Source organism: Seriola aureovittata, chromosome 7, assembly GCF_021018895.1.
Source record: "Seriola aureovittata isolate HTS-2021-v1 ecotype China chromosome 7, ASM2101889v1, whole genome shotgun sequence".
Lineage (NCBI taxonomy): Eukaryota > Metazoa > Chordata > Actinopteri > Carangiformes > Carangidae > Seriola > Seriola aureovittata.
The window spans coordinates 24,273,437-24,293,656 of record NC_079370.1 but is presented as its reverse complement, the minus strand read 5'-3'; the positions used below and the strand labels follow the sequence as shown (position 1 = coordinate 24,293,656).

General features: G+C 41.7%; 1 protein-coding gene across 4 annotated transcripts in view; it reads left to right on the top strand.

Moving 5' to 3' along the window:
- The first annotated feature begins 2 nt into the window (after positions 1–2).
- LOC130172306 (protein spire homolog 1-like) overlaps positions 3–20,220 on the top strand; it is a 43,778-nt gene continuing 23,560 nt past the window's right edge. The window contains exons 1-3 of one of the 4 annotated variants that reach the window (XM_056380927.1): positions 3–795; positions 5,488–5,516; positions 18,446–18,682. In XM_056380927.1, the coding sequence (XP_056236902.1) occupies positions 438–795; positions 5,488–5,516; positions 18,446–18,682 (624 nt within the window). In that variant the 5' untranslated portion in view covers positions 3–437. The remainder of the gene's footprint in view (positions 796–5,487; positions 5,517–18,445; positions 18,683–20,220) is intronic. The other 3 variants (XM_056380928.1, XM_056380929.1, XM_056380930.1) reach the window with 3 other exon arrangements.

The following is a 20,220-nucleotide window of genomic DNA, read 5'->3' as shown; positions in this document are numbered from 1 at the left end:
AGGAATCCCCTGTAATTTGAAAAAGAAAGAAATGCTTAGGTGTGTGTGTGTATGTGTGTGTGAGAGAGAGAGAGAGAGAGAGAGAGAGAGAGAGAGAGAGAGAGAGAGAGAGAGAGAGATCATGTGATGAAGGAGTGAGCCTGCCTTGATGTGTTGGGATGTGACACACACACACACACACACACACACACACACACAGACACAGACTGTGCAGCCAGGCTACAATCACACAGACACACACCGTCTTATGACTGCTGCTGGCACAGAAACGTGAACGAGGCGTCTGGCGGGCGGGTAAACAACCACCGGTGTGCCGCGGTAGCTGCTCCTGCTGCTCGGGGAGCAGGAGGGAAGCATCAATGCCTCCAGGTCTGCTCTCTCATACTGGCCTGGACCTGTTCTCGTCATCGGGCCTCCTGCGCTGAGATAATGAAAGGATGGCCCAGCAGCACGGAGGGCTGACCGCCGCAGCGACTCGCCGGGATGAGCAGCAGCATCACCACCACACGATGAATCCAGTGGAGGAAACAAGAGTGGAGGACCTGTCTCTGGAGGAGATACTGAGGCTTTATAGCCAGCCCATCAATGAGGAGCAGGCATGGGCGGTGTGTTACCAGTGCTGCAGGACGCTGGCGAAGGGACACCGGGGCTGGAGGAGCTCCTCCGCCGCCAACGCCGCCTCCGCCGCCGCCGCCGCATCATCAGCGGCGGCGGCCCCGAGGAGGATATCCGGACCGGGGGATGTTCGGATACAGAGAGACGGGTCTGTGCTGGTGCACCATCAGGGCTGTGAAGGTAAAACGTTATGTAAGACTGAATGTGCCTAAAGCTACTCAGATCTAGGCCAGGCCATCACTTGCATTTCAAATAATGGGGCTCAGGTGTTGTGATTGTCCTTATGTAAAAGACTTTAATTTATAGACCTCAAATTAATTCCAGGACAAGCTGGGCTTAAAAAATGACAACACTTGTGTTTAAGCACCAGCAGGAATATAATATGAACACTATAGTGGTAGCCACCACAGTGCAGTAATATATAACTTTATATAAAAATGTATAAGTCTACACTTGTGAAGGCTTTTTACACATTTTACCTGATCAGGTGCTTCATTCTCATGTGAGGATTACACTGTAATCTGCAGCCAGCGGGTCAGGCTCCATTACACATGACCTAATCACTGATAAACAAAGGAATAGATCTCCTCTCCCACCAGAGACCCCCGCTGCTTTCACTCTCAGGGCCCCTCATACTGTATGTGTTTTCACTGAATTCAAACTATTTCTTCAACACTGAGGGCATGTGCGCATCATGTGGTTTCATCTTTTATTAAAAAAGCCCCCCTCCCTCCCCAGCCTGTTCACCAGTTCACATCAGATCAGGGTGTTCATTCTGATTAAAGCATGTGATTACAAGCTGAAATGTGGGCACTGGCTGGATCAAGGTCTGAGCTGATTGATGCCTGAGCAGAAAAAGACAGGCCGGCAGGCAGGTGCATGTTAAGTTATGATGAGTTCTCATGGAGCAGGGCTTCACCTCTGTGCACATCTCCTGCAACTTAATGGCCCCATTCAGCTGTTCCTAACCACGTGTGACTCATGATTACAGCTATAATTAATGATGTGTTGTAAAATGAGAGGTTGTTTCTATTGCCAAGCTGAAAGTATCCAAGAGAGGAGACTGCGTGGCAGCAAAGTGTGCCAAATGAAAAACCAAAATATTCCTTTAGGGGCTATGCTGCACTTTTATTGTGACTTTATTGGACTTTATTGTCATTGTCTGTGGTATTTATCCTGTATCCCAGTTACTACGGATATTTTTTAGTAAAGGATGAACCCGGATTTAAAACAAATCAAGTGACAATGTCTGCCATGTGATGTCTGTGTTGATACAGTCAGTGGGTGTGTCTGAGTACGATAACGTGCACTTTAAGCAAACACGTTATACTGTCTCGTCAGGCCGAGGCCTGGCATGTTCATGGTCTGCTGTAATCACATTTGCTCACAGAGCGCAGAGCAGGCAGACTAAATGCCTATCCATATATCTGTGTGTGTAATGGAGTACCTGAGGGCCTGAGGGATGGGCTCTTGACACGGCTGAAATGTAGCACACGAGGCCGAACACTGCTGAGTCAATGTTCTGGCTTTTTAGCCAATAAGTGCCCCGCATGCTTTGTCTTTAATCAACTTTTGTGAGCAGATCTGAGAGGCTCAGCTGTGATGGCGATGCTGGTTGTGGCCTGTAGGTATATATGGTTAGAATGAATGGGCTATTTTTAGGAGCATGGAAGCAACCATTGCAGAGGGGAGTCTGAGGCTTTTATTCCTCTGTTGCTCAAGTAATGTGACATCATACAAAATTATATTGAGCTGTTATAGATTAGCATGTTTTTTGGTATTTGTATTTGCAGTCTACTTTGTTTTTCTTTATATTTCTTCAGTAATCACATTACTATTTCACAGATGAACATATTTGCCAACATCAGTTTCTTTCACATCAGACACTGAATGTGAAAAATATTAGAGATGCTCTTTTATGAAGTTCACAGCTGAGGTGAGATCCATTATCCTGTACAGATTTTCCACTTTGACTCAGCCACAAAATGGGGAGATGTAGTTTAGAGAGGTCTTTATTGACACAACTAAAAACAGACTATGCAGTATCTGCTAATCAATATCAGTTGTTAATGTACCCCCCCCCAGGCCTGTCAAGTGCCCCTTCATTTACAACACCTGTCAAGTTTCGTGTGTTTATTTCAACTGATTTGAATCTGAATGTTATTTAACACTATTAATCATATCATTTTCGAACAGTGGTTAGATCAGTTTGATCAAATTCCAATGTGTGCTACAACGAATAAGAGTGGCAGCTGGATGTTGCAACTAGGGCGTCATACTATTCAAAATGATGATGATGTGATTTTTGTTGGGGTCCAGTACCAAACAAACATGTTTCTTTACGTCTGAAGAAAATGATTTTTAGGCTGCAGCATCTCTGTAGCACCACAACGCTTATGGTGCTAACAGTGCACTAATGTTGTGACACATTTTACCTTTAAAAAAAAAAAAAAAAAAAAAAAAAAAAAGCAGATTTTTTGCAGCTCCTTGCACTTGGCCTGATTGTGATTTCGATTATATTTCGATTAATTGTACAGCCCTAGTTTCAACCATTTATCCATTACTTTTATCTGTTACCTGTTTATCTGTTACATTTGTCTATTTTTAGCTATTCACCCATTATCCAATTATTTATTCCACTATAATCCACTACCATTAACTAATTATTACATGATTATTAATTACCTTTAGTTAGCCTATTTATTTCAACCATTTATCCATGACTTCAGGCTGTTTCTCCCATATGTCCATTAGCAGTCTATCTCTGCTTCCTTGCTAATCACACAGTCTTAATCACAACATGTGATGTTCAGTGTACAGCTGGTTTGATATCTGGATACGAGCTGCCTCACAGTCTCTCCATGTACCTCCTGACAGCGTTAGTTTGACTCACTGCTGCCTGTGTCTTGGGGCAGTTCTAAGTCATTCGGTGAATGTTTTGCAAGTTGTTTTTAATAAGTGTAACCAAACAAATGGTTTCGGTTTTCAGGGTAATTTGCTGGTCTAATTGCCACTTATATGTGTTGCTCTCTCTTCTTGGCAGACAAAGCCACTAATGTATATAATCTGATACATGTGTTGCTAAAGTTGAAAGGATTCAAGACATCCGAAGCTCTCATCTGCTAAAGTTACTTAACATTAGATCCAGAGAAGGTGAGACCCTGTTGTCATTCAAAACCACTAATGTCCACTTAATATTTCATGCAGCAGTTTATCTGGTTTATATCTGAACACATCATAGGAAAGAAGGTCACGTTTAAGAACCCTGGGAAATGTTTTTGTGCCATGCCTTTAGACTGATAAATAGATTTAATTTCATGCTTCTGATTTCTTCCCCAAGTGTTTTAGTGTCATTAAGAAAGCACACTCGATTATCTCGCCCTGTGTGAGACACACACACACACACACACACACACACACACACACACACACACATCTGCACCATACAGCTGCATGGCATTCAAATCTGCTGATACAAGTTAGGGTCATGAGATGATGTCAGAGCTGCTGTGATGCTGCATTACTGCGTGTTACAGTACAAAACAGTCATTTGTTGAGAGGGTCATCTGTTAGCGGGCTGTTTGTTCATGGAGTGAGCGCCGGGCTGATGTAGCCTGGAGGAACATTTAAGTGGGTCTTCTTTTTGAAGGGAGTACATTCATCCAGGGGTTTTGTCATCATTGGTCACATGCTACTTAAACTACGAAAGTAATGCGAAGTGAAACAGAGCTTTTATTAAAACTGATCTAGATGTCCTGAAGATGAAGTGAAGATGTGTGTGAGATGCAGGAAAAAAGAGAATATATAACCACAGATATCACAAAGCAAAATGTAGCACAGGAAAAGATGATAGAGATATTCCTCTTTGACACATTTAAAATTCAGTATTAACAAGAGAATTTCAGCATTTGACATGATCACATTTGCAAATATTTTAGCAGCAAGTTGTTGAATTCAGTTTTCTCTTGATGAATTGCTCACTCACTTTGCTCAGATACAGTTCCAGTTTGTGAATGTGGCTCATTTGAACATGTGTTTTTACCAAGTGCAGCTTTAAAAAGTAATTAATAATAAAAAAATAAAAATAAAACAACCGTCATTGCCAGATTCTCTTCAATTTAATCTGCACTATGTAAGTGGTTCCAAATCAACGGGGCCGGGACTCCCAGAGGAGTTGAGAGATAAATCTAAGGGGTTGAGGTGATTAACAACTATATTTTTTTCCAGACTTTTTTTTTAGCTGAAATACTGGGTAGTTTTACCTCCTCAGGCCTCTAAAACTATCCAGTTAAAACAATACAACATTATACCTGTGATAAGGGCTGCTAGTGGGCGTCGCTTCACTTTGTGTGCACTTGTATGATTGGTACATTTGCTTACTGCACTTTTGCAATGTTACTGCTATGTGACCCAGTTGTTGGTTCGGTAAAAAAAACAAAATAACCCAATACACACATTTAAAAGGAGGATTTTGGCCACCTGAAGGAATTACTTTGAATGGAAATAAAATACTGTTGAAGAGAGCATCACTCTCTAGACAAACTACTTGTAATAACACGGGGCATTACTTTGCTTTGAAGGGCAACAAGCCCAAAAAGTTGGGAACCAGTGTATGTGTTCAGCACCTCTGTCAGTGTAGATCTCTCTCTGAGCTTTAGACATTGTTAGATGGACGGAGAGTTGTGCATGACCTTTGACATGAGAGTGTCACCATGTGTGCTTGAGTGCTGTCTGTCATATATACAGTATATACACACTCTAACTGAACAATGTTGCGTATGTAGCTTTACACGTGTTTATGTCTGTAAGCTGCTTCATGAACTGCCTTACGTCTGCTGCTTAACGTAACTCTGCTCTCTTGTTTCCCTGCAGGTAAATACAGCCCTTGCACAACAACAGAGGTGAGTGACTCCACTGCAGTTCTGTTTTAATTACTGTATCTCATCATCACATGCTGCTGTCAGAGATTTGAACAACATTATGTGGCCATGTTTATGTGAATATGTTATCAAAGTACCTGCTATAGGTGAGGGAAGAAATAAGAGCAAATATGAAGGAAATGGTAACTTCTGCACATTATGTCTGAGATAACCAGGACTCTAATCAAGGCCTTTTCCAGTTTTGCTGAAAAATAAAACGTGTGCATGTTTTATGAAGGAATTACATGGGCATAATTAGTTTTGCAACATCGTGTGCAATATTATTGTTGATTACCTCAAAAACCTCAGAGAATGCAGGTTGGGAAACTCCAGGGTTCCTGGAAAGGACCCAATCAGTCATTTAACAAGATATTTATGAGGTGAACTATATGGTTGTAGAAAAAGATAATGGCAGGCTTAACCACAGTAATGGCACAATTTCCTTTTTAAATATTTACCTTCCACTGTCGGTTACATTAGCTAGTTACAGTAAGAGAGGTATCCAGTCACAACAACAGAGATAGCATTGAGATTAGAGGGGGCATTCTGCAGGATTATTTCAAGTGCAACCAGAGTCAGATAGCGCTGTGGTTGAAACTGTCATAAGCCATTGGTTTATGATGTGATAATCCTGCAAAGCAGCTGCTGCCGCTCCTGCTTAAACTAATACATTTAGCAAATTAAACAAGTTCAAGTGTATTTTTTTTCCAATGGGCAATTAGTTTTGCATCAAGCTTTAGACACAGCATCACACAGAAGAAACAGAGCAACAAAATAACTTACAGACAGTAAGTCTCCTATGCAATGTGTTGATGCAGAGTTTGTGAAGTCATGTTTGCAAACAACAGGGCTGTTTGTCATATCAATAACACTGCAGCTAATCAATTAGCCTAGCCTAGCATGAAGACTGAAGGCAGTCGTAAGCAGCTATCCTGTCTCTCTCAAAAGTAAAAAAAAAAAGAAAAAACAGGTTTTTAGAGGGAGTTACATGCTGTTACTATTTCTTGACAACAGCTCTTTCATTCACCAAGCAGCTATATGCAGAGTGTCCTCTGCTATTGCGCTGGTCGGTCACTGTGATGACAAGACACCTCGAAGATACAGCACGAAACTCTCCCTAAAACCACAAACCTTTGATGAACGATATGTAAATTTGTGAGCTTTTGATGTGCTGGTAGATGTATTTTTGAAGTTTGTACAGAGCCAGGCTAACAGTTTCTCCCTACTCCCAGTCTTTATGCTAACATAAGATAATTGCCTCTGACTCTTCCATGTAGACATGAAAGCACTGATGTATTAAGGAGGACTGGAAACCACATTCAAATAGCTACTGTGCCAAAACTGCTGCACAGCCCAGCTTCCATTCCCCGGAGGAGGAATTGCTAGAGAAAGAAATTGAGTTGCAGGAGCCAAGATTTCAGTTTATTTGTTTATTTGATAGGGACAATGCAATTTAACATAGTTTCAAAACAGGGTATGAAACTAACGTGTCGCACAAAGAGTTTATAGCTGTTGCTAATTCTCGACTCCGGTCCCTAGTTGGGCTTTTATATGTGTAACAGAATTAAAACATTCAATAGCAAAAACAACAAAAAACAGACAACACAATTATAATACCCGACAATTAGCTAAAAACATACACAAGAACAGTCTAAAGAGACGACAACAGCACAACAAGCTTCAAGTAAACAATAGATACAAACACCTAGAAATGGGTTCAGCTCGGGTTTGCTTTTAGCCAGCACTTAACCTTAGTCCCTATGGATCATAATCCAAAAACACAGGACACTTCCCATGATCCAACTCAGCTTACACACCTTTCAAGCTCCCCGTCTGCTTGTAATGCTCGCTTTCAGCTCAAAACTTATCGTGTCGAGGCCAAACCCAGGGCGAGTTAACCCTGATGACATCATTAGGCTGAGTAGTCCCCCCCCCCACGATGAGTCAGCTAATCCTTATGTGTAAAATTGGTGGTCTGGCCCTTTAAAACACAGATCATATGGGACAGCTATCACACCTACTCTGTTTACACAAGCCAGATCATTTGAATGCAGTTTGTTCAGGGTGTCTGTGCAGCGTTTATGTTCATATGTTCACTGCTGGTTGAGAGACAAAGGCTGTCAGTGTTGAAGACACGTTCCTTGCATGTGTCCCAGCCTCCCATCTTTCAGCTTGTGTCTTCACCAAGTCATTTTCTCCAGCAGCCCCAGAGCTCCCAGCTGCTTCTCTGATTGACTGGTTGGAAATGTCACACAGCAAGGCCTCCTGTTTGATGAGGAGAACTTTCAGACCTAATTAAAGGGCTATTGTCCCTCCTCCACACACTCTCTCTGTACTGTAATCGACTGCTGTTAATTGTTGTGATAATATCTCGTATCGAGGGGTTTTACAGGAAGGAGGGATTATTTTTTCTTCTTTTACTTTTTAGGAATTTTGTAGATGGACTCATTTGCTACTGGGATTTTCTGTGGTGTCACTCTGACAAATTGAAAGTATTGTGTGTGTGTGTGTGTGTGTGTGTGGGGGGGGGGGGTGTTTGATGTTGCACATCAACTGCGGATCTGTTCCCAGTTCATTAGAGACAATGTGCGGTAGTTTTCTGGGAGTTCTGTGTAATAGAGCTGCAATAACAGATGGACAGTCAGTGAATACTCAAGTGCACACACACACACACACACACACACACACACACACACACACACACACACACAGAGTTGGCTGTAGAGGCAGAGAATGTGAACCTGTATAGACAAATCCCTTCTAAGCAGCTTTGCACAAGAAATGAGTTCTCACAATACAGTGTGTTAGAGACTGGCTGACAAAACTACTGGCAAGTCTTTTTCTTGACAGCGTCAGATCCTGCAGCAGAGGCGCCGTGCTAACGTACAGTGTGTGGAATTAGCTAAAAGCTGAATGAGCAGGAACACATGTGTAGTCATAGCTGACACGCATTATCCGCACATGGCTTCAAACAGCATGAGCTCTTCCAAGTGATGTGACTGTGAATGTCAGATGATTCTGTTTTCACCAGAGCCAGTGAACCAAGCTCCTGGCACAGCACGCCACAGCGTAAGGCTCTTTGGGCAGTAACCACGATCTCCGAATTCACTGGAATTCACTGATATTCGTTAGTGGTTTTGTGTGTAATCAGTCAAAGAAGACAGTTTTTTTCTTCAGTTACATATACTCACTACTTTTTTTTGCCGACAGACAGAGCCGGAGGCATATTGTTTTTTGGGTTGTCCGTCCACCGATCCCATTCTCCTGGACATGATATCTCAATAACGCCTTGATGGAACTTTAACTGCAAATTTAGCACAAACATTCACTTGGACTCAAGGACAAACTTATTACACGGTCACAGTGACCTCTGAAAACACTTTTTAGCCATAACTCAAGACTTCACACAACAATTATGACAACATTTCACACAAATGTTTAGTATTTTATATGATCATCATCATATCAACTAGCGGCGGAGGCATAGAACCGCAAGGTAGTAGTTCTAGTTTATCTTGTGAGGAATTTGTTGATGACCTCTGTAACCATGCTAACTTGACAACCTGGTCCTGTGATGCAGTGTAACCTCAGTTATTTGTGGATTATTCTTCATCCTCTTCCCCTCTGTCAAAGTGTAACTGCTCAGTGCCCTCCTAATGGCTTTGAAGTTGGGGAAGGGATTAGTGTAACATCATTCAGTGTTTAATGTAAACAGAAAATTCACTCAGGAGTTATGAATGTTTGGTAGATGGCTTTTCTCAGCTGATATCATGCACATTTACTTTTATGATTCCTGTAGGGTTTGTGTGTGCATGGGAAAAAAAGAGAAAAGGGATAAAAGCAAACTACAGTGGTGGAAAAATGAATGTGCTTTGGTTCAAGTGTTATCTCTGTTCTGTATGTGAAGTTATGTGGGTTCTACGTCTAGCAGCTCAGTCATATGACAGTCCGAGGTCATAGAGGAGGAGTCTAAGGAATCTCCTGAGTGTTTCTTTGTGCCTGAGAGGAAATAGCCAACGCCTTTTCTCTGTTACAGCATGATGCTGTGTCATTTCAGGAATGTTTTTACGTAAAGAAGTATCTGTCCGTCTTCATTATTCCGCCCGTTCTTTGCTTTTAAACTCATGATTAACAATGATGTGGTCAATTCTAAACGGGGCAGATTGATTTTTACTATGACTTCCTTCCTATATCAGTCAGCCCTCTCAGCTGATCACATTAGTGTCAGCTCTGTTGTTTTGTCTGGTTCCTTCAGTTTTATAAGGTCTTCCTACACACAGGCTGATAATAACTTTACAAAGCTCAGTCCTGAATTTATACTGTGAAGGAGATTTGATCAATAGTGTGAAGAGGAGATCTGGGAATTTTTGTACGGGAAAAAAACAGACTACCATATCACTCATTTCATTTTAGCCATTATGATGTTTTTATATCATGTAGAGTGTATCACCTGTATAATTTATCTGCATGTAAATGGCGTGACAGTTGAGCTGGCTTCTATTTTCTTACAGACATTTCTAAACTTTGTTCTCAGCACCATCTTCTTGTAAGATTTCAATAACTTTGTTTAAAGGAATTGTTCGACATTTTGGGAAATAAACTTATTTGCTTTCTTGCTGAGATTTAGATGAAAGTCTGATACCACTCTCACGTCTGTACGCACGTACAAAATGAAGCTAGAGCCTTAGCATAGCACAAAGATTGGAAACAGAGGGAAACAGCTAACCTGGCTCTGTCCAAATCCGCACAACAGCTCACCAATTCACACGGTTTTGTTTTATCCACACACAAACTGATATATGTACAAATGGCAAGTCGTGTCTAGTGACTTCCTGGAGTCTTCTTGTTACCACGAGGCAACCAGCAGAGAGTCCAGGAAGTCACTGGCCCCATCGTCTTGTTGTTTTTATAAATCTGTTTGTGTGCAGATCAAACAAACCGCATGTGTTAAAGTCACTACTGCTGGGGCGCCCTGTTGGCTCATCTGGTGGAGCGCATGCCACGTACGCTCAGTCCTTCCCGCAGCCGCCATTCAAGCCTGACCCATGGCCCTTTGCTGCATGTCATCCTCATCTCTCTCCCCAACTCTCCCGTCTCTCTCTCACTGTCCCCGTCCAATTAAAGTCAAAAACTGCGAAAACTAAAAGTCACTATTGCTGCCTTCAGAGTGACTTCTAGGTCTGCACCATCTGCTTGAACTCAATCATACAGCCTTATGCTCCTTCTCAGCCACTGTGTTCCTCCGGGGAATGTCGTCTGGCATTATCATCCCTGCACACAAGGCAGTAGTCGCAGTCCAGACTCAAGTTCCCTGGTGGTGGAACTATAGCACCGAACCCTCTCATTGCAGGGGCGTCCCTCTCTATCTTCAAGAATCTCTTGAAGACTCCTACCACCTCTAAGACCCTAACATGTCTAACTAGCACTTTCACTGCCCTTCTTTACCTGATCTCCCTCACTTTATTGAATAGATGTAGTACTCTGCACTTACACCAAGGTCTCCTACTGCACTCAAGCTTTAGTGATGTCCCTCACTTGTTAGTCACTGGATAAAGCATCTGCCAAATGAGTAAATGTAAGTGTAAACAGTGAAATTTAGAGGTGCTGGTTGGCAGAATTTCTTTTCCACTTTTCAACAGAGGCTTTCTCCTGCATGAGCTGGAGACAGGGGGGAGCAGGGGACATGAGGACTGAGCTAGACTCAGTCTTCATATTTACCATAAGGACATAAGCGTGGTATCGATTCCTTCATCTTGTAACTCTTGGCAAAAAAGTGAATAAGCAAGTCGAACTGTCCTTCAAAGAAACAGATGCAACTTAAAGTGGGTGAAGTTAGTCTTTTATGACTGTTAGCTTCAGTCTGTTTCAGTTTATTGATCAGCAGTGAATGGGCGTCGTGCAGAACTTATCTTCATGAGGAGGAGACTATGAAAGCCTGAACTGCCCATTAGTGTCACATTTAGAAACATTTAGAAATGAAGTGTGGTGAAGACTTAAGATGAAATGACACCAGATGGACGGGCATTGATCCCAGATTCCAGCTCTCATTGTCAAAAAGGTGTAATAAATAACATTTTGTGATATAATTCACAAGATAAAAGCTGAAGAGGACTGTAATCTACAGTAGGGAGGTCATTTATTTGTTGCCGTACCTTCTTTTTTCTCTTAGCTTGGTTCCTGTTAATGACCTAATTCCTGTGGATCCACTAGTGAGGAAATATAAATGCCTTAAATCCCCACATTGTTTGTACAATCCTTTAATTCTGGGCAGTTTGTGCTGATTGTGGTAATTCTCTGCGGGTTGGCTAACAGTGATAGATGGAAGGAGTTTGCTTACAGCTAATAGGTTTCTGTTAGTGTTCAGTTTGCACAACAGGCTCCGGTGCTTGGTCTGTGAAAATCACACAAAGATACATTCGTAAAAACTAACTTGATTCACAGTGTGCAACAGCTGGTGTCTTTGTCCGAGTCCAGACCACGATATCCCATTTCCAAATCTCTTGGCGTCTTTACTGCCAGTCTGCCATGTGTGATCCTCCCTGCCCTTCCTCACACAGACAATGTCACAAACTTGTCTCTGTCTTATCCATCATTCAGTCGTGGATCTACTTCTCGCAGCCCTCTCATTAAACCTGTAAAATACTCCAAAGCTGGATTTGATCATGTGTATTGGTAACTAAATGCTCTAACGATGAGCTGATTAGTTGATTAATGGAGTGACTAATCTTTTAAATCTTTTATCAAGAAAGTTTTCTAAACTGGTCCAAGCTTCTCCAATGTGAGGATTTCACATTATGTTCTGGTTAATATCATTTGTGATTTATTATATTTAGGTTTTCAAATGCTGGTCGGCTCAAAAAACAGTTTAATTTAAAGAAATGTTTCAAAAGTTCAACATTTTGGGAAATAAATGAAAAGACTGATACCAGTCTGAATCTGTCTGGTCGATATGACTTGACTTCTGTTCCCAGCTAAGAAATAGTGCGGAGTATATCACCCTGTAAATCCACAAATTGTTGTTTTTACATTTTGGTATTTGTTAATTAGTGAGCTTGAGAAGTGCGGGTTGTTGGATTTTGTTTTCTTTGGACAGAGCCAATCCAGCTTTTTACCCCAAATTTCCAGTCTTTGTGCTAAGCTGCGCTAATGTGCTGCTGGCTCCAGCTTCTGACATGAGAGTGGTATCAAGTTTTTCATCTGACGCTCAGCAAGAAAACATAAACATAATTCCCCAAAGATGTCACTTTGGACTTTGATGCACTCTCATATTGGACTGAACACTGTAGAAAGCTGTATGTTGTAAACAGTGAATGTGGCAGCAGACACCTGGCCATACGAACCCAGAGGGCCCTATTACATCACGTGTAATGTTCCTAACGAGGACAAAGGCTATAGATGTTACATGTGCTCTCGTCAACATGAAGCTCTGGCGTCATATCATATCCTGCTGCTGTGCGGTCTTCATACCTGAGGTCATGTTGTACTGTTAGTGTCGAACGCTGTAGTGAAATCCAACCTTGACACCTGAACATAACATGCATGTGTCCCTTTATGAATGACTGCAGTTTGTTATGTAACACACTGGACTGCTAGTGCTGTCTTTGTGTGTAACTGAGGAAGAATTATCTGCCAGCCAGCAGATAACTAAGCAAAGCTATAACTGCATTTACCATCATGTCATACAGTGTGTTTCCACTGCCGTCACACTTGTGTTAACTGAGCAGGAATATTATTCATGAATTAATAAATGTATTTATAAATGGTTTACTTAATGATGTTTTTTGTAAAGGGCCCAGAAGGGTCAACACAAATACAAAAGCCACAACACGAATGCAAAAGTCTTGTGACATTTGTATTTGTGTTGTTGCTTTATTTGTATTTGCGTTGTTGTTTTGTATTTGTGTTGTGGCTTTTGTAGTGTGTTGACCCTTCTGGGCCACCGTAGTTAAACTAGTACTTTTGTTTCAACAAGATTTGGCTCTTAACCCCATCTGTCTAATCATGACGCCACAGTCATTGAGCCTAATGAAAAGTTAATGTGAGGTTACGAGGTGTTTGCAGGTCAACAGTGATTAATTGGCTCTTGGGGAAAATGTAAAAACATTTCCTCACAATGGTTTATTTTGTCTTTTCGGGCAGCGTGCCTCTTCTCCGTGACAGAAATGCTGAAATCCAAGCCAAGCTGTTTGATGTTGCTGGTTCCTGCGATCGCTGACATCTTCATCCTTTTTTTTTTCTTCTCCTTCTATTTGTCCTCCTCTCTCTGCCCCTTCCTCTTCTCCATCCCATCATTCTGCTTGGTCGCTCGGAGGCCTGGGAACCAGTCAGGGAGATTTTGAAAAAAGAATGGAGACATGTTTGTTCGGATGTCTCACAGCCACAGCGACTGAAATCAGTCATAGTTTGCAGTTAATGTGTAAGAAATGACTCCATCAGGCTCATTCAGATGTGACCGACAGCAACAACACAGACAATCTCTGTTTCATGCCTTTTTGTCATGAATGAATGGAATAGTGAAGATTAAAGCATGGTGCATTGTTCCTATTACTTTTTTTGCGTCATTATATATCAATCAATCAATCATCAATATGTTATATAAAATCCACTTCCAATAACTGTTGAGGGGATGAGCATGAACACAAATGAATACATGCAGACATGTGGTATTAAAGGTTTATAGATGATTTTCATTGCTGATTAATCTGTTGATTACCATCATATGTCACGAAGAAAAGCAGCAAATCCTAAACTTTTCAAAATCTGGAACCTGCATTGTTGCTTGGAAAGTGACTGAAATGATTCATTGATTGACAAAGTAGCTGCAGATTTGATTAATTTTCTTTTTATTGACTAATCAGCTCTATATGATACACATATAGTAGGTGCCAGTTGTAAGCGAAAGAAACAAACTGTACATCGAACTAAACCTCCCATCACCAAGTCGAATCGAAATGAATTTATAATTATCTTGAACCAAAATCTTATTCCTATTTTAAAGTATGACAACTCAACGAAGGGTTAATTGTTTATATTTTAATATAAATTTGTGAAGACGTGAGACATCTGCTTTGGCAGTTAAGTAAAGGGATGAGACACCTTATCCTCCTGACGCATTTAATCTGTTTAGAGTTGAAAGTTTAATTTGTGGCACTTCATCACTTGGTAAATTTGTCAAACTCATCAGCTCCATTTAATGTCTTTTGTCAGATTAGATGCTGTTTTTAACTATTGACTGAATTCCTGAAGGTGTGACCAGTTCAGATGGACAAGTGAAGCTGCAGATCAGGAACTTGAAAATCCACATAGCTCACACATATAAGCTTTAGCTGCTGGGCAGGGCAGCACGATCCATATCTGTCACATCTTATACATGTAGACGCCGTCTGCTGAAGAGCTTCTCAGTGATAGCCTGAGGTTATAGCAGGTCCCAGGAGGAGGGTGTTTGCATTTTTTTTTTTCTTTGTTGGGTGGGGTGTGGGGATGTGGGGGTGTCATATATCAGTGGTGGGCGTGGTGGAGCTCGGACAAAGAGGTCGCAGTCACCCGTTCCCACCTGAGGAAACGCAGGAGACTGATCTCTCATATGACTCCTCCTCCCTCCATGAATGTCCATTGATCTGCCCTTGATCTTCATGTCTACACACACACACACACACACACACACACACACACACACATACACACACACACACACACACTCACACACCCTTGACCTCTCTGATCCACCCATTGACTCTCAGCATCTCATTCACTGCCTCTTTGTTTCTGTCTCCTGATCCACATCTGTCACTGATCCTTACATTTCTCCCCTCATTCCCTCTTTCTCACAGTTTCTCTTCTCTCTGTGGTTCATATACTGTCTCCCTCCTTCTTAGTCTTTTCTCTGTGCTCAGGGCTGCAGAATAATCCCCTGTGCGATTTCCCACTCTTGTCTTTTGTCTTGGCTTTGGCATTGCTGTCTTTACCCACCATGACTCTCCAGCTCCAGGACAGACTGAGAGTTATAGCTGAGCACTGCATCTCGTGACGTACGTGCACCTACGGAATCGAACCATAAATTCTTATCTACAAATCTCATGCGTTTAGCATATTTAACATTGTGGCCAAACATTTTCCCATAGTTACCACTTCACAATGAACACTCACGGATCGCTCTTTAAAGGTCAGGTCGTACTGAAAGCAGTGAGGGTTGGTGCGTTGAAGTGCTGGTCGAAAGCTCCATATGAGAGACCATCAAACTCGATTTCCCAGACATTTCACCACAAAGATCGTGAAGGAAAAGCTGTGGCTTAGGCGACTCTTTAATGCTGCATGTAAAAAAACCAACAGCATTGTTTTCTATACGATTCCTTTATTTGACCAGTCGAATAGACCAATGTTATATTCTGCAATCCTGAAATGTTCTATTTGAATATATGTTTATTTTTATATGTGTATATTGAAGCTGTCTGGAAAGTAAAATATATTTGTCTATATCTTATATTGTGCTATTGAATGTCTTTCTGCTGTCAACAGCTTGGTTAAATGTGTTTGAATGTGTGTGTTATTGTGTTTATGATGATTCCTGTGATGAGTTACAGCAAAATGGCTGCATTAAAAGTATCAGGTAAAGGTTGAGCTCACACCAACATGACTGCAAGCTGCTGCAGTCATTGTTTTTATATTAACAGTAGTTCAAACGACTACGTGAAGTGTGTCGCTGTCACCTGACCTCGCAGTTCTTCTCAGGTCTATGGAGTCTTTGAGCATCTGCCAAGCATTTGTCAGGTGACTAAGCCCTCCAGAGGTTGGAGTATTTATGGAGTAATTATGACAGCTCTCTGTCAGTAGAAAAGGAGGAAGTTGGGTGACGTTGCTGTAGAGAAACAAAAGATCACAGAGAGGGCATTAGGGTGGATGGATGGGTCAACAACAAGACTTTCCTCCCATGTAATACACTCAGGCAGCTTATCATGACTCATAGCTACGTTTTATTGTTAATAAAAGTGGTTGTGTTTACGTTCCAGTGACAAAGCCCTCTGGTGTCTGTAGTAATTAGGACGGGAGCAAAGGAGGAAGTCAGGTGATGTTATGGAGCAACTAAGTCCACATATGGAGGAAGACTGGACTGGAGACCTGTGTTTGTTTCCTCTGTCAAACCGACAGTCAGCGTTGCCTCTTGTGTTTTTAGGGGCGTTAATTCAGCAGATGCTCCAGAGGGTTGGGGCAAACAACCTGTATGGTTCTTTTAGGTTGGAGGACATGTTGCCATAAGTATAACAAGTGGTTATGATTGAAGCCATGATGATGAATTCCTCTTAACCCTGTAACCAAGTATTTATTTTAACCCAGGATCATTCCCAAAACCTAACCAAGTTGTCTTTGTACTTAAACCTAAAAAAAACCTTGCACTGTTATCAGAAAATGGTTTTAATTTAGAAACTGCTCTGTCATCCTGTTGACAGTGTATACTGTGTACAGATATTTCCCTCAGAAGTTGATGGAGAGGAGAGGGAATATTGAACTTGTAATTTGTTGTGTTACCAGAAATATGACTCCAAATGAAAGCTAATGTTGCGCTCTGTCTGCTGGATGTGTGAAGTTGGCCACATCATCTTTATACCATAATATGTCAGTGCTTTGCTCTCAGCTCGTTGCACTGACCTTAACTGGCCAAAAGGTCAATTAATGCAGGTTCAAATCATCAGCTCTCTAAATCAGAAGATCTAACACTGTGGGATCAGCTTGAAGACTTCACAATTGAAATGAAGTATCAGAAGCTCCATAACAACCAGCAGGGAAGTGGATTATGCTGCAGAAGAGATTTGAGGCTTTTGGTACAGTATACACATCAACGTATGATAAGCACCCTTCAGGTCTACAGGCGTGACTTTTTGATGGCAAAACCTTTGGGTGAGATTATTTTAAGATATGATATCTTGAAAAACTAGGATCAATCTTAGTCACTAAACAAATGGTTGATGATCCGTTACCTCCTTTCACTGTTCTAAATGCTCTGAACTCTTCTGTGCTTTAAAAGACTGACTGTGTCCACACAAGGACGTGTACGATGTGATGACAGTGTTTTCCTTCCTGCGTCAGTTAATCACATGATCTACAATCAGTAATCTGCTCCCCGGGTCAGCCAGTCAAAGGCCAGTGAGTGTGCGTGTGTGTGTGTATGAATAACAGAGGGAGGGTGCTTGCTCGTCAAAGGTTGAGTCATGAGGTCACCATATTACAGCTGTTCAGCTCAGGCTTTGCAAACAAAATAGGGTCATGTTGCATAACAAAGACACAAATCCACATTTGTTTTTAACAGCAGAACTAGGTAGAAGATGCAACAAAGGATGTTTTCTACACAAGTGAATGTATTGTTTTCTTGTTATTCATGCATCCATTTTTATCATCAGACACATTTAGATTGATTTCACGTATAACTTGTTTCGACCTCTGTGCTTTGTAAGTTATTAACATGGTTATATCTGCAGATGGAAGGAGCACAGAGCGAGTGCAGATCATGTTAAGGTGTTTTTATTCCTCTGCACCGGCGACAGCCAGAGCTGGAGGCATATTGTTTATTGGTGCTCCGTCCATCCGTCCCATTCTCGTGGACACAAGGAGGAAGGTTTTTGCCAACTTCAAATTTGGCACAAACCTTCACTAGGTCTCAAGGATGAAATGATTAGATTTTGGCGGTCGAAGGTCAAGGGTCAAGGTCACAGTGACCTCACAAATCGTGGTTTTGGCCTTGTGAATGCAATATCTCTGTAACGCCTTGAAGGACCTTTTTCAAATTTGGCACAAACATTCACTTGGATTCATTTGACTCTGGATAAACAGGGATCTAACCTGAAACTAGTCTGAGTGGCGGAGGGATACAACCATGACACAGTAATTCTAGTTTTTGGTTGTCTCTTGTTCTCTCTCAGGTAATTGAGTCTTTGGGCATCATGATCTACAAGGCTCTGGACTACGGGCTGAAGGAGAATGAGGAGAGGGAACTCAGCCCTCCTCTGGAGCAGCTCATCGACCTCATGACCAACATGGCCGAGGCCACGAGGGATGCCTGCCCCGACGAAGGTTATGAGGCCACAGAGGAAGAGGATGAGGTGGAGGATGACCCTGACGACATCTCCAGTGTTCACGGCTACAGAGATATCCTCAAGGTGGGTACAGTAGCTGAGGAAGAGACATGAGATCATCACTTTATTGTGCCAAGAGCCAAGACACCAAATTTAAAGCTGCACACATCAATATGTTTTATATGAACAATGGATAAAATGGTAATGTGTAATGTGAAAGATGTGGCTCCTATTGATGAACTCAATTATCATCCAGCTTTCAGCCCAATGTTTTGCCTTTACAGCCTGTTCAGCAGTAACAGGAAGCTGCTCTCAGTGAAAAAGCTCAGAAAAACTCACTGTACACGTCCGGCCTATCACCAAACAGAAGACTAGTAGGTGGAGCATTTAAGAGCCAGATATTTCCCTCTTTCATTTGTTTGGTGGCCAGAAACACAACTGCATATGAATGTTAATGATGCTTCATGCTTGCTGAATGCGTTGTTACTGACAATTTAACTTGTAAGCTTGTAAATGTTTTATCTGGTTGAAGTTGAGTTAATTTGAACTACTTTATTCTGTTGAATATATATTACATAACAATGTATCATTTATAGTAATCGCATTATATGTTTTAGACAAAAAAAGTAACTAAATATTTTTCTGCGGTGTGGTGGAGTAGAAGTAAAAGTAGCTTTAAATAGAAATACAGTTGCTGGGGAACCATAATCCACTTACGGACTCCAGGAACAGATAATGTCAGAGGTCGACTGTTCAGGAAAAGTTGTGTGTGAGAAAATGAAAACGCTAAACACTGAACTCTGAACCAGCCTCATCCTTGGTCAAGCGTCATGTATCTGTTGTTCAGCAGAGCAGAGAGTCAGTGTGTCATTCCTCACATGGCCTCATACGGTTTACATAATGACCACATACCCAGTCAGACACACCAACTCTGCTCTCCAAGGAGATGCTTCAGAGCAGTGTGGCTGTCTGGCTGGCCCAGTGGCTAGAGAGCTGTCAGTTTAAATTGTTGTCACTGTATTTTTACCCCCCGTCCATTCACTCTCTGTGCGCCCTCACTTTACCTTTTGTCCTACTGTACTGTCCCTGGTTGACACAGTAAATTGTTTTTAACTCCGTGCCACATTTATTCAGTTAATGTATCCGTTTGCATTTCCGTGTGACGTAAGATAGCATATTGATTTACCCTGGATACAACATTTTCCCACACCTATGATGTGATGATGGCAGGGTAATCTTCAGGAGAGAAGGCTGTCTGTTATTTACTGTGTTTAGTCAAATTCTCTCTAACTGGAATGCCGTCTAGACAAAAAGATGCCAAGAGCATTAACCCAGCTTCTCTCTGAGAGAGACAAGGACGTAGTCTGTCATTGCTCCTGGTGTGTACGGCTGACCTCAGGCATAGCGGTCTTGTGAATTGTACTCAGCAGTCAAAAACAGTTGTTTACAAATGTCTGCAAATGTTTTTGGGTATTTTGCCTTTATGCTATGTCACTGAGATCCCAGAAAGGCTTCGCAGTTTGACGTCTCTGTCTCATGGAGGTGCAGAGGAGACATGGTGAAGTGCAAATTTACCCCTGACTATAAAAAAAAAAGCTTGATAAGTTACCCGAGAAGGGTTT